Source organism: Melospiza melodia, chromosome 3 (genome assembly GCF_035770615.1).
Source record: "Melospiza melodia melodia isolate bMelMel2 chromosome 3, bMelMel2.pri, whole genome shotgun sequence".
NCBI lineage: Eukaryota > Metazoa > Chordata > Aves > Passeriformes > Passerellidae > Melospiza > Melospiza melodia.
The window spans coordinates 71,449,872-71,465,655 of record NC_086196.1 but is presented as its reverse complement, the minus strand read 5'-3'; the positions used below and the strand labels follow the sequence as shown (position 1 = coordinate 71,465,655).

General features: G+C 34.8%; 1 protein-coding gene across 1 annotated transcript in view; it reads right to left on the bottom strand.

Moving 5' to 3' along the window:
- The window catches only part of SPATA17 (spermatogenesis associated 17), an 86,986-nt gene that overhangs the window by 55,560 nt on the left and 15,642 nt on the right, over nucleotides 1-15,784 (bottom strand). Inside the window, exon 5 of the mRNA XM_063152219.1 lies at nucleotides 13,811-13,914. Within this exon, the coding sequence (XP_063008289.1) occupies nucleotides 13,811-13,914 (104 nt within the window). The remainder of the gene's footprint in view (nucleotides 1-13,810; nucleotides 13,915-15,784) is intronic.

Here is a 15,784-nt window from a genome sequence, read left to right as displayed (position 1 = left end):
AACATGTCATGCACTGTGCAGGGGTTTCACTGTTGCCATACAGAAAATGTGTAGAAGTAATTCTAATGTAAACTTAACCTTCCAAATACAGCTAGAGTTCCACATAGCTTACACGGAAATGTGTTCATTGGGAAGTTTCATGCTTGGGCTCTTCTACACATATGCCTCCCCAGAGAAAATAAATCCAAGTTCTATTAAAGTCAATAGGAAATCATTGGAAATTAAATGATTTTTGGATTAAATCAGCACATTTCCTGCCAGTCTTCTCTTTGTTTGCAAATATGATGGGTTCATTGAGCAATATTTTATTGGGATATAGGGGTATCATCTCTGTGACATGAATACTAGCTGTTATGCATGACACTGTGGATTCTGGACCAATTTTGCATAAGGATGAACCTTTCTTGGTTCATGGTGAAGTGGGAAAAGGCAAATTGTTTGACCTGCTTTTTTAAAGCTTCAATAAATTTTGTAGGAGAAAAAGAGTTCTGTAACTGCAAAACATGTTTTAGGGTATTTGATCATCTTGTTCTATTTTTGCAAGCAATCTGTTTGTTGCATAGTTCATAATTGCATACTTTTACAGAAGTACTGGAAAAGTGCTGCTTATTAAAAAACTCAAAAAGTGGGTAATTATTTTAGCACATAATCTTCTCTTTATCTTAAAGCCTGTCTCAATATATTTACAGCAACTATTGCATCTTCCTACAAACCTGGCTTTCCATTTAAGTTTAGTCCAATCAGGCTTTTTTCCACACATATTTTTATGGAACAGCTTTGTAGGAGAATTACGTGGATATTTTAACAAATGTAATGTTTTATCATGGTCCGAAAATTATTAAAGAAATCAGAAGAATATCAATGTTTACTACAGCAAATTGAGGATGCATTTTTTTACCAAAAACATGAATATAGTGGCTAACACAAAGTGTACTGTCCTTGTCATAGGGAATGTTTCATGCTTTTGAAAATAGGGATAGGATTATCAACACATGTGCTCAAAATACAAAATTAAAAATGATCTTGTGTAACAAATCTGTTAAGTACCTACTGAATTGTTAATGATAAAATTACTTGCTCTATATAGTTCGAAAATAAAAAAAAAATCATCTGACAAGGTAACTTATTGTTATTCTGACTCTTCATTATGCAGTAGGCAATGGTGTTGGTTCCTGCTATGAGATGCAAATTCAGTTGACAGTGCTCCTGCTGTCTGTATAAAGGTTAAGAATACACATATAATATTGTTCCTGGCACTTTTGGAAAGGTCTTCAAGTGATGATTTCAGTAGTATACAGATTTTAATAATTCTGCATGGAACTTCATCAGTTTAGAAATTCACATTGACCTATATTTATTAAGTTTATTGCATTCTGTTTGCATTTCCATTGGCATTCTGTAGTCCTTTGGCCAAATAATATTACAAAATTATTATATTAACTAAAGGAAAGGGCATCCCATAAAAACTAATAATCAGTATAGTTGCCTAGAGTATCCAGAAAAAGTATTAAGTTATTGTGATTTTAAACAGTTCAGACACCAAATCATAAAATTCCTGCAACAGAAGCAGTAGGCAACCTTAGCATACAAGGAGATAACCTAAATGTATTTAATCTTCCTGACTATATATCATTCTCCCTGCTCAAATACAGAATATGGAAGGTAAAATAAAATTAGTGAGACAATAATTTTTAGTATGCCACTGCATGCCATTGGATTTAACGTCATATTGGTGTAGGTGAGAATGGAATATAACCTGCCATGATAATATTGTTTGACTTAATCAATTAAATTTAGGAAAACAATGAAATATATCTACAGACCAGCCTAGGATGTAAAAATAGTTTAGAGAGCTCTGTACCTTGAAGGCAAAATTTTAACAGAATAGACATACTACACACTTACGTTAGCTAGGTACCATCAGTCAGCTTGCTCATCCTCAACATTTTTCTCATGTTTTAAATGAACCCCTTAGATTTAGCAAGCAAAACAGGTAACTCTCTTGTCCTCTCTACCATGATGTATAGTCCTGTGTGTATCCTGACAGAACTCCTTGACCAAAATATTTGATCTCAAGTTGCAGTTTGATAGATGCTCAGAGCAGCAGTCAATTATTAGTGGTACAAGGTATCTTACTGCCTATGAGATCTACCACAAATAGATGTCCAAAATTCTTACTAATTTTAAATCTGAATGTTTACATGAATTTATTCAACAAATTATTCCTGACACTCTTTTCAAGCTCTGGATGAATATTATTGCTCTGCAGTGGATGTTCCTGCAGTGCAGGGACTATGACTCCTTAATATGAAAAAATTAAAATAAATAAAGCCAATGTGTAGACATATGAAAACATCCTGTATCTCCTATTAATATTAATTTTACAGAAAGAAATTCATAACACCTTAAAATGCCATTATAATTAGTGCATAGTAGCACATCATCTGTCCATCTCCCCTAGTCACATAGCGTACAGTGCCAAAGGATTAAGTGACACACCAGTTCCACTGTCAAGGTCCACAGTGGTCAATACACAATGTCGGAAATGTGATGAACGTGGTGGTGAAGGGCACAGAGTGAATGAATGCCTTGTGCAGATCAGGAGATCAGGGCACAGCATGTACCAGGCGATAGGGAACAGACGGATGCATCCTTCTTATCCCTCCAATTTCCACGGCTGCACAGTTACTCAAGAGAGTGCAACAGCCTTTCAAGCCACTGATTGCACAGGCAGCTTACAACTAAAACCAGACTGTTTTCCTAACCCACTATGCAGAGTCTTCTAATTAAGATTTCAATAACTACAGAGTTTCTTCCTCACCTGTACTAAAAACCTAAATTGTTTCATATAAAGTCTCTTAAGATTATCCTATTTCCCCAAAATGTGCAAACTTCTTGGTTTAAATGCTTTTCCCTTGTGTATATATATCCTTAAGGCAAATTTACTTTACCCTCATTGGCAGCAGAAAATGCTGTGAAGTTAAAAAAATTTTTGTAAAAGGTCCACTCTAAACAAAGATTTTTCAGCTTAATTATTTCGATTTAATTAAACTGCAAACCCCACCTGTTATGGATGTGGCATAAAAGTAACTAATCACCAAAGCTTCTGTTGGCAGAGGAACCAGATCCAAGTATGCTGGTTCAACTTTATTTATGCCCAGGTCTGTACTGAAAAACCTAACAGGAAAAATGTTTTCACTCAATGTCTGTTTGCTATTGACCTCCTAGTGAAAAATCAGCCTGATTGATTAGTTTTAATAGTGAAATTAGTATTTGGTGATTAGCTTAAACAGTGAAATTAGTATTTGAGGGTAACAAAGCCGATCTGGGCCAGAATGGATAACAAAGCCCCAACACAATTTATTCTGACAGCAGTTTAGCAGCAGTGGTCATTTCCTGCACAGCGTCAGTGCTAAGCTGCTAAGAGAGCAGTCATGCTCCTAATTTTTCCTGCAACATATAAAAGAGGATGTCTAACCACAGCCAAATACCATTGGTAGTTTTCTAGTGAATGTCATGTGAAAGTATCTGTTATCTTTTGGCACTGCAATTCCCACAAGACTATATATGCTACCATCTGCACAGTAATAACTAGAGGAAAGCTCACTGCTATGTTTTGCTACAGTTAAGCTGTTCCCAGTACTGGAATGAACTCATTTAAGCTAACTGTTATCTCTCTGCTGCAGTGCAGTACAATGTAGACATATCTGTACTTCTTTTACTTTAATATATGGTACTTGGCAACATTTACAATATTCAACATTATGTGATTTAGAAAGCAAACATGACGTTATAGCTTCTAAAGGTCATCAGCTAAGTTGATTTTCCTTCTCAGAGTATTATGAAACAATTTGACTGAGGTCTACTCACTAACTCACATCCCTCACTTACTTTCACATAAAAGTCTGCATACATTGATAAATAAAATGGTACACTTTGTCTATATTAAAAAGGTTTTACAACAGCAAGACATGGAGAGCTTTTATGTAATGACCTATTACGTATGGCAGAGCAGCAATGCCAAGACTCGCAACTTCACAGTGATTTTTGTGGTACCTCATGGTTTTCTTATTTCATATTCATGGAATGGTGTTACCACTTAAACATCTATGATGTCATTTTTACTGAAGCATAAAACATTATGACAGACACAGTAAATTAATAGTTTTATTACATAGCAATTGTAATTGTTTTGGGAGAGATATGACACATTTTTTTTAATACAGCAGTACTGCTTGTTAGTATGTGATTTCACAACAATGGCTTATTGCCAAACTGAAAATATCAACGAGATCCCAATTTGCAGAAGTGTTAGGAAATCTTATCTCTTACTGTCTTGAAAACTTCAAATTAATCAACACCAGAAAAAAAAATCAAGCATTTTTAGTATGCTGTGCAAGAAATTACACTTGGAATTGAAGTCTGTTCTCTGAAATTTTGGTTCTACCTAATAAAATGAGACTACACTTAATTATAGATTTCAACTTCCAATTATACATGTCTAAAGAGTACATCCAATATATTCTGTAGCCTACACTCAAGCACATAAACTTCTGGTGAGAGTACTAAATCTTTCCTGAGGGGCCAAACACAATGCTGTAGATGCTTGTGAGGCCTCCCCACCAAGTACAAGTAGGCAAATGAGTGCTGCATGCATTTGGGTGCCATGCAAACTGAAAGAACAAATTGCTTTGATAGTAAGCAGTTCATTAATTGGACAAGAATAGAATAGCCTACTTGGAGAAAAGAGGTGGAAAATACTGTTTTCTTGCAATACTTTGTTTCTTGATTTGGTTTGAAGGTAGCGGGAATTGTGAAGTTCAAGGTAAAACATTGGGACTTAGCTTCAGAGTCAAGGATAAACCAGTTAATGGACTCCTGCAATTATCCCTACAAGGTGAAGAGTCTAAGGAATTTGAAAGGGGTATAATAATAAGTAAAATTTTCTCACAGTTTAAGGAAAGTCATGCTCACAATGTGAAGAAATATGGCTTTTAAATCAGGAGTCATATATATGAAGAAGCTCTTTCACGTGATAGAAAGCATTCATACAAATGAATGCATAAACTGACAGAAGAAAAGATTTTTTTTTTATTTCCTAGTCATCATAACTGAGTTCTGATGCTTAATACTTTAAAGGACTTTTGAAGGTCTGTGCAAAATGGTGATAAAAATTATTTTAAGCGGAGTCAACAGCTTTTACTGATCTCTGTTGTTGATGTCTAGCACACTTTTCAGTCTAGTAGAGCTGAATATAACAAGAAGTAATGGTTCAAAGATAAAATGAAACTGTTTCAGTGGGGAACTATGGGACATACATTGAACACCAAGGGTAATTAACTCCTAGATTAGAATTAAAAGGGCACTTACTAAATTTTGATATATTTTGATGTTCTAAATCAAGACTAGATTGTTCAGTCAAAGCTTAATGGACTTTTTATAGATACTGGTATAAACTGGATATTGAAAGATATCATATTGGTGATAGATCTGAAGTCAGACAAGATCATCTGATTCCAAATAACATTGTTTTCATTATTACTAGGAAAAAACCCCCCACTTTTTTGTAATTACTAACTACTGTACTAGACTGTAAAAACAGAATACAAATAGTCTTTCTGTTTTCTTCTCTGAGTGACCACTTCAGAGAGTTAACTCTCCTTAGATAACAGAAAAGTCTATAATGATTTAGAGAATCAAAAAGCTACTAAGACAGTTTTTTATGCCCTTTTTCCCCCCATTTTGGACACTTTTTCTTTAAAACAAAACAAAAATGTGCTCATAAGATACTGTATATTGCTTTTTATCTCATGCAATTCTATGATATCTCATGGGACATTATAGGATACGCCAATATAAAGCAAAGGAATGTAATTTTCCACTGTAAAAAAAAAAACTGAAATGCCAAAGAAAGATCAACAAGCTTTCACATCCTCAGACAAAAACTAAACCATGAACTTGGAAAAAAAGCAGTGTATAGTCACCACACTTCCAATAACAAAAACCACTGAGATGTGGCTCATTTTAAAGGTCTTCACTGCTGTAGTTTCTATCTCTCTAACATAAATGGGAAATGATAAAGGGAGTCTAATCTCAAAAGCCTTTCACTGCCTACAGCAGTGCCAGAGAACACTTTATTTTGTTTGGCCTTCCTTAACATTCTGATGTCTCGGAGCATTTTGCTGAATTGTGAGTAAAGCTACTTATTTGATAAAGAGTTATGAAGTATGAGAACAGTAACTGGCAACTTTCTAGCAGCGCTCAGACACAGGATTGTACATTATGATTAAAAAACAAAATAATGATGTTAGATCAAATAGGCTGTTGTGTGCCAACTAAGGAAAAAGACATTCCTGTCTTTTGATTTTGATTTTGGTTTTGGTTTTTTTGTTTTTTTGTGGTTTTTTTTTCCTTTTGTTTTGTTTTGGTTTGGTTTTTGTTTCTTTGGAGGCCTCAAAAATAAGCTACATTATAGCATGCTCTGGAAAATACAAATGTGTAAATTAAGTACTCAGTGATGTACTTACAGATAAACTCACATATGAGCTGGAATACTTGGATAGCATAGAGCAAACTTAGTTATATAATTGTATATAAAGTGCTTCTACAAATAAATTAAAGATCCAGTTTTCTTATGTAACACCTAAATGAATGCATTTAAATTTTATGCTTCATTATTAAACTGAAAATAGCACAACAAAAAGAACCATCACCTCATTTTAATAACAATAGAACTGCTTAAGTGAGTTGAGTTAATGGCACATAATATTTCTCATACTTCTAATGACCTAAACAGCTGAAGTGACTATGGCACATGAAAAATATTTATATACTTCTTCAGGAGTCTTTAGTCTTCAAGTGGTAGAGCCCTTGCCTGATAACCTCGTATAGCCTGTATATAGATGCCCTGTCATGTCTCTACAATTAGATAAACCAGAACTGCTATAATGTAATCAGTTACAACCTGAAAATTATATTTTGAAAATCAAGTTTATTAATATGTAATCTTTAGGTAATCATATTTATCCTCCTAATTTACACAATATTTATGATAGTCTACATGTCCTTGAAATAGGGAACAGGGACACTACACTATGAAAAAGTGGTCTAGCTGCTGGAGTTCATAAATTTTGTTCAGCTTTGGATGAGTTCAAAGAATTGCCATGTAAGAAAAGCCTTACAGAGGGAATTTATCTGATTATGGCAGTAATAATTACCCAGCTGTTTATTGCAGATAGAGAAATAATTCATGTAGGCAATAGGCCGTGGTGGCAATGACACTCCGCATTTAGTAAATATGCAAACTGTTCATTTCTAATTAACCAAGCTAGAGGATGCCCTTATTAAATGTATAAACTAAAAGTGCCTTCCTGACAAGTGATGAATTGTTACATTGCACAAACTCTTGCCACAGAATTACTGGAGTGAACTTGGGGCTTAACTTCATTAAGAGATCTTGTGGGATAGTTAAATGAGGATGGACAGCATAACAAGACCTACCTGACAGTCAATGATATGTTAGAGCTTAATGAAACTGTACCTCTTCCCCTTTTCTACTTATTTTACAGTGAAGATTCTTCAGACAAAACAGAAGACTGTGAAGTCTGTCTCTGTGAGACAGTTTAAAAGGCCATGATTAGTCAGTCTTTGTCCACAGAAAATTTTTTATGAGCTGTCAGTAACTCTAACAGATCTCTTACAAAATAAGATATCTACAGCACCTTCAAGGCTCACAGGTACAGAACTATTGTTATCCTACAATACTGTGTTGTCACACCTGTTTTATTCATCAAAACTAATAACCTACACCACAGACTATTTGGTCCAATGAGTGCACAAAGTGATCTCAGATTTCCTTCTACATATTCAGATTCAAAACCCAAATTTCTTTGGATACAAATGAAACAAATCTGTTGATCCTAATGGTGTATTTAGTGCTATATAAAAATTCAGAGAAAATTCTGCCTTCATGTCATTGAAGACTTCCATTTAAGCAGCAATTTATGTTACTTACAGTGTTCATGTTTACTGCAAAACTTCAACTATTTATACAGAACTAGCTAAAAATATGGTAAAGGCTGCTTCCAGTCCTTGCTCAAAATAGACATGGACAGAATAAATCTCATGAGGGATGTGAGCTGAATTTGTGTTGGAAATTCAGCTTCCTGTGTAAACATAATGGTTCCTACCTTAACCTCTCAGTATTCAGAAAGTTAAAACAGGCCATTGACTGCTCTATAACTTTAGACACCTCATTTCCATTTCATTATCAACTCCAAAAGCTCATTTTTTATATCTTACCTATCCTAACAGCAACAGGTTTTTGTCTACAGAAGTACTCCAGGATCCTCAATAAATTGCAGTTTTAAGATTCCTAGAAATCTAGCAGTTATGCCTAAAATCTTCTGGAAAAGGCATGGATGTCCTAAATTATGTGACCTACCAATCCAAATGAATATTTAAACATGAGAAAGCATATTTGGCACTTGTCTCTCTTTCTGAGGCACACAGAGAAAGCTGACAGGGTAACCTTACCTCCAGAAAATTCAAATTACAGGTAAGAAAGTGAAAAAGCATAATGTATTTCCTCTCCATATCTTTGAAGACAAGTAAAAAAAGATGGGTTGAAGATAACGTGGCTGATTAAACATCAAGTGAAAGACAACATTACAAAAATGAGGGTTCTATTTTTGCAAGAATTCTAAGGAGCTCTCTGAAAGGCTTTGGCACTAATTGAAAATAGACTACAGAATCAATTGCTTCTGCAGTCAATGATGAGGAACACTTTAATTGAATTATAAGACAATATATACATTCTTAAAAACACTTTGACGCTTGAGAAAATGGCCAGCTCCTGGACTTGTCACTTCCTTTTTGATTGAAAGGAACTGACAGGTGGAGGCTGAGACAGTTCTCCTCATATTACTGTGACAAAGAACAATTTATTTCAAGCCCACTCCATGGAAAATACCTCAAAAGTTTTAAGAAGCCAAGTACTTGCCATGTTACAAAATACACTTCAAAAATGGTACTGTAATCTAGAACAAGATAGATAATATTACTTTTTTTTCATACTGCATCCTCAGGCATATTTACAGAATAGGTAAACATTGGAATAGATCACCAGCAACATGGAAGTACTCTTTCATTTCACTCTTCATTAGGGTTATAAAAAATCAAGCTGCACAAATGATTCATGAATACACATATTGCCAAAGAAGTGATTTTTATTGCTTTGTATTATCTATTTCCTGACGTGTCTTGAAGACCTGGAGGTTTTAATGATGGCTGTGAAACTAGATCTGCTGATAGAATAGCTAGTCAAACTTGGATCAAAGCCATACTCTGCAGGGCCACTCACTGCAAATGCCAACAATGGAAAGAATAATTTGGTGTTGATCCTGCAAGTGTGTGAAATTCCTGATTTATAAACTCAACAATGTTTCCGTAAACCATGATGCTTATTGAAGTTAGACACAGGCCTTTAAGTCAGTATTTATTCAATAGCCAAAAAAGCTGAACTACCTGCCTTGATTACATAAGAACCCCAATGCCAGTACTTTGCCACTGCTTTGTTAGTTTTCTGATACTGCTTTCTTTACCCAGTTCTGTGCCTAGGGAAAAAATTTAAGTGGTGCCATTCATCAGTAAATGGACCAATACATCCCAAAATCTTATCTCTACTTGCACACCTGACATGTAGCAAAGTTCCTGTACTATAGTTTGTAAAGGCCAGTGTGTAGATAACCTCAGGCAAAGAACTGCAAGTTAATCACACAGTTGGGCGACTGACATCATCCATAAATTCTTCAGATATAATGGCACCAGCATGCTAATTTATGTGAACTGATGTCCATTTGCTTATCATAGACTGGAAACTGTTTCACATAAAACAAAATTCTAATGCATCATATGGAGTTATAGCCTATGCTAATTGCTTCTGGCATATTTTCCCTTGTAACCATTTAGCCAGCTCTTGGAGATGGCAAATGCAGCTTTAAGAATGTTTCAAAAGAAAGTATTTTTCCTTAAAGATAAAAACACTAATTGTCCTGAGAAGTAATGAAATTTACTTTCACGCATATATTTATAAATTAAACCATCCAACTAATCTATATTGAGATAGAATACAGTATATATTGGTACTTAAATACAAATGGATGCTACAGATGAGGATTTATTACTAAAATCTAAATAACAAAATATAGTCAAATAAATATTTAAGAGCAAGGTTCTTACTTGCTTCATTAAGAGCTTCCTATATCTTTTAGGCAAAAGACAACTCAGGACTAATTTCATCACTACACCGAACTTAAACCATACAAATGTTAGAGTCTGAGTATGTCCTTATGTAGACAGAGTTTAGGGTTCAAATTGGTTCTTTTTCATCTCTGAAGGGATTCTTTCAAGCACTTCTCAACATAACTCTTAGGGACTTTACTGGGGACACAGCATCCATCAGACCTAGTGGTTCTGTAGCAGTGGGAAGTAATAGGAATGCTGGAGGAATTTAGCCAATCTGGGAGCTAAAGCCTAGAGTTACCTTCAGTTTGTACAAAGGCATTTCCTTAAGTCTGTTAAGTCTAACAGTGCCATAACCAGTCTGTTAAGTGAGTGGAAACTCACGCATAATATGACTATTATTATTTAATTATATTTTAGGTCAATTTCTGTTAAATCAATTTCTGTTAAACTTAATTACATTCCTCTATGGCTTTAAACTGGGGCAGCTTCTATTAAGTTTACTTTCTCCTGGGTTTTCACGCTAAAGACAAATGAAAAAGGTCTGGCTACTAAATGAGGGCAGCTATTAAATAAGGACAGTTTGTATTAAGGCTGAATGGTAAAGATGTGGCTACTGGTTGAGAAAACCACTTAGTACAACAAGTGTCCTTTATTTAATAAAAAATAGCGTAAAGAAGGAATGAGAAGAAAACAAACTTTGGTCAATAACTCTTATTCTCACAAGAAACTTAACAGAATGTCCATAGTTTCATGAGAACTTCCTCCAAAGTTTCTCTTAGAAATGAGTGAGGGCTGATTTGATATAGGCTCCTCCTTAATGAAAAAGGAGAAAATTAGGTACAAATCCTGGCTCTGGAGTCCAAAAGTTGGAAGGACTTGCAATATGATTTTAGATAGGTGTTGACATATAAAAATTCTGCCAGTGTTACTCTAGAATAGATAAGACAGAGAACTGTACAGTGTAGTTCAACTAAAAATTACATTATAATTCTGGAAAGAACAAATTGTAAACAAATTTTTGAAATTAAAAATATGCTTTCTTTGTGTGAGAGACAGGGGCCAGTTTCATGTATTCATGGGCATTATGTCATGTTCCACATTGTGCTGCTTTATGGAGTTCTGGAGATGTGAAACACTCAAAGGCAGTCTAATCTGAGTGCACAAGTGTATCAATCTCTCTGTCCATCAACAAGTAAATTTCCATAATGTTGATGTTTTAATAAAACCCAGTAATTTCATAAATACATTCCTTCTATTTTTGACAATTCTTTGTGTTTTTTACAATGCACAGTTCTAATAATTTTTATCTGCAAAAATGTTTATGAACAGTGAGGTTATACTTGTCCACACACAATGTGATGGCTAATGAAAATATGAGGAGAATCTTTCCTCCACTTGGCTCGACATTCCACATAAGAAACACAGTGGGCCACCTTGGGGCCAAAGTAGTTGGCAGCAACTTAGCCCAATGACAGGAAAAATCTGTTTGGCTGAGGGCCTACACCTAATCCTCACTAAACATCTGTTAGGTTTCATAAGAAGAATGTTGAAGGTGATATACATGTTAGTTTTCAAATGTACCCCAGTAAAGGGATTACTGCAGCGATTCTTGATTGCACTTGGCAACTCATGTGTTTTAAAAATTGAAACAATAATAAGATCCATTTGTCCAAATTAGCTCAACAATTAATTTTTAACTTTTTTAAACTGAAAAGATGGATTTTTTTTCACCTGAAAGACACATATTTCTGTGAACTCTGGAGTATAGGGCTCAAATTAGCAAAATATCAATATATCAGTTGCCAGATAAGAGCTCACACAGACCAACTTTGACATATTTTGATGTACCTGAAGTCATACTGCTCATCTTACCTGTTAAAGAGCACAAAAGTATTTCTTGGTTAAAATATCTACGCAGTGCGTAAGCTTTATGGTTTTCGATGGTTTTTAACCTAAACTAAATACTAGGGAATTTGATCAACATGCCAAAGTACTGAAAACCAAATATTTTTGTAGTCTTCCAAAGTAAGGTATACCCAGAAGACATCTATAGTGGGTGTGGGGAAAAAAAATACAAAGCTCCAACCAGTCCATGTTCACAGTGAAGCAGGAATACCACTTGCTATCTTGTTTTGTTGGCACACATCAAAGGTCCATCTAAATAACAAGTTATGAGCCATGGTTTAGGTTTAGGCAGGGAATGAAGAGTGATAGAAGGATTATGAACAGAGAAGCAGATTCTGTTTTTGCAGTTCATCCAGTGATACGGATTTTAAACCAGAGAAGCTATGGCTTCACTTATTTTCCAAGATTTAGTCTAGTCTTCCTAGGATTCTACCTTTTCAAGAAGAGCAAATATTTCAAGGATTTCAGATCAAGACACCATTGAAGATATTATAGAATGTTTAAGTCTGGCTTTGCTGAGTTGTGACCTAACTTTCTGCACAGAATACACTTAAAGGAATAATAATGAGAGATTAGAGGTTGGTGACTATCAGTATGGTTCATTATAGGTGACAATGTAATGCACAAGAAATAATGTTATGAAAAAGAGGATGTAGTACCAGCTGTACTTTGGAAGAATAATATACTTATTAAACACCATAAAAGAAGCTTGGCAATCCTGGTTTTTTTCATGTATAACTTGCATATGCTGCTCTATGTAGCAGTCTTTGCCATGTGATTAGACAAGATTTCTAGAAATACTCGTTTACTAGACTCCCTTATATTTCTGTGCTTGAGAAAGCAAAGATTTGTCTGAGATGTTCTGAATGGCAAACCCTGCATGGATTTTGTCCAACAGCTTTCATTTACACTGAGAGAGTAATGATCTTGGTCACCCAGCATTTCATCTGTTTGTTTCCACTGTTACCTGAGTAATGGTCATGGATCAGGATATCAAATTCACTAGAGGGAAATAATTACCTCTGTTTTAGAGAGGTTTCAGATTAAGTAAAGGGAAAGACAACAGATGTATAGAAGAAATAGAGTAAGAACACAGAGTAAGAAAAGTTCTAGACAGAAACCTGACAAGCTATTGGTTCTCTTCTGTAACTATGAAAAAGATCTGCTTTATTGTATCCACACCAGTATCTTTCCCAATTAATATTCTTAGCATGGCTTGCGCATGAAACTGAAATCCAAATTTTCCCTTGCATTCATTGTCAATAATCCATATTCAAAACAAAGTATAAAAAGAAAATTTTGGTTAGCTCATGTATACTGGGGGGAAAAACATCTAGTTCAACAAACCCTATTTAAGGTGTAATAACCTACAAGTTCTGAGCATAGATGAAGAGCCAAATCTATTTTTCTTAAACTAGAATAAACCCAGAACACACCTAATGAATTCAAATAAATTATTCTGAATTCATAACAGTGTAAATGAGAACAGAATGTGGTGCAACATGAATAGGCATAGGATAAAGAGAATGATAATTGATAAATATATTTGATAATGGAGGGGAACCTACACTTAAAGAAATAGTTTATTTAGTGCCACAAACTTTCTGCAAATAAAAGAATAGTAAATGAATGCTTTACCACATGGAGCTTTTATCTTTACCTGACAAGCTCGTTATTCACAGAAACAGCATCCAGGTATTTCTTCAGTGCATAAAAATTATGGATATACTTCCGAACGTAATAGCCTCGCCATGTTTTCTGGATCTGGAGGAAATAAATACTTTCTTAGTATACTTCAAATCAAAATTTTGCATGCATATCAGATATATGTACTAGATCCCAAGTACCTCTTTCCTTAAAAGTGATACCAGGTAGAAACACCGATAAATTTCAATGAAGAAATTAGTGTAGGTTGTAACATATTGTAGCACTGAGTCACCCCTTTACCAACATCTACTGCTACACTTCACGTTTGTGCTCTACAAAGGTCGAAACAGTATAAAAGCCTTCCCAGGAACTCAATGAATCAGACTTTCTGGAAAGTTCATTTATAAATTGCAGTTCTTTCATCTCCAATGTAAAATTATTCCTTTCTATTTGTTCCACATTAGTTTCATTCTTCTCAAGAAATACTATTCTCTTGCATAACAGAAAAAGCCTAACCTAGAGAAAGCCTAACCTGGAGAAAAAAAGCTCTTTATCTGTAGCTAGTTATAAAGTTGCATTATGAATAGAAATTAGGCAACATCCTCCAACAAAAAGGGTTAATATTTTGGTGCATTTTGAAAAGCATCATTTGAAAAAAAAAAAAAGACAAAGAAAAAATAAAAGAGGAGAAAAAAAATACTAAGTCTACCCAACTTTCCCCAAGAACAGATTTAAACTGAAGGTTTAAATGTTTTTAAAACTTCTGATACTTGAAAATTCTAATCATGATGCTTCTGAAATCATTACCTGTTTAACAGCTATCTGCTTTTTGGCATGGCAAAGTGAGCATTCAGAATAGACAATTAAGCATTGGAATGGGCTGCCCAGGGAGGTGGTGGAGCCACCATCCCTGAAAGCGTTTGAGAAAAAAATGAATGTGGCACTTAGTGCCATGGTATAGCTGACAAGGTGGTGATCAGTCAAAGGGTTGGACTCAATGACTTTAGAGGCCTTTCACAACCTAAATGATTCTGTTATTCTGTAATTAGATAAAAAGCTAGCAGGACTGCCATTTGTTGAGTTATATTTATCTCTGTGCCACGACATGCAGAGCTGAAAGATGTAACTTGCTCTATTCAGCCATGCTGAGGGTTGCTCTTGCTCCTGATTCTCCTCGCCATAAGAGGTCAGTGTACTCTGGATGTCTACATCTGAAAAACAGACTAACCATCTTTTCCTCTCTTCTCAGGGTCTAGCTCCTCCATATTTAAATCCATCCTTGAGTTTATTATTTATTTTCCGGCAAAATATTCTTTACTTCATTGCATTTTGTCTCCTTTTTTCTCAATATTTTTCTACTTTAATATCTCAATTTCTATCTTCTAGTCTGCAGTAGATTCATTTGCCACAATATCCATCTCTTTGACCTTTATAGCTTTGAAATCTTAAAAGACATAGCAGCTGAAAGGCAGAATCTACATTTAAAAAGCAAGACGTTGGAGGTTTTACTATCCAGAAGCAAGTATCATCTGCATCCCCTTATTTAAATGCATAGAAAAGTAAAATGTTGCAATGTACTAAGCTCTCCTTTTCCTGTGAGCCCCTAGCTACCAGACTTTTCAAGAAATTATACAATTCGTTGTATCTATAAGGAACAGTTTTTTTTACATCAACCTTTCTCTTTCCAGAACCAAGGGACGACTTTTTAAGTGGAGTGAAACCCATGTTTTTGCTATTTTGCTTTTTTTCTTAGCCTACCTCTTTCTAAATATGCGCCTTTTTAAAAAAAATAAAAAGGGGAAGGAAAACAATGTCATGGGTTTTGTGTTTGATTCAGGAAGAAGGCAAATTAAAAAAAGCTGCCAATTGCCCAGATTATCAGTAACCATTGCACTCAGTAATTTCAGAATATTTATCATCAAGTCTTGGGAGTGCTCTTCAGTAACAGGCAAAACTCTCTCTGCTCCTACCAGTTCCAGCACAGTCC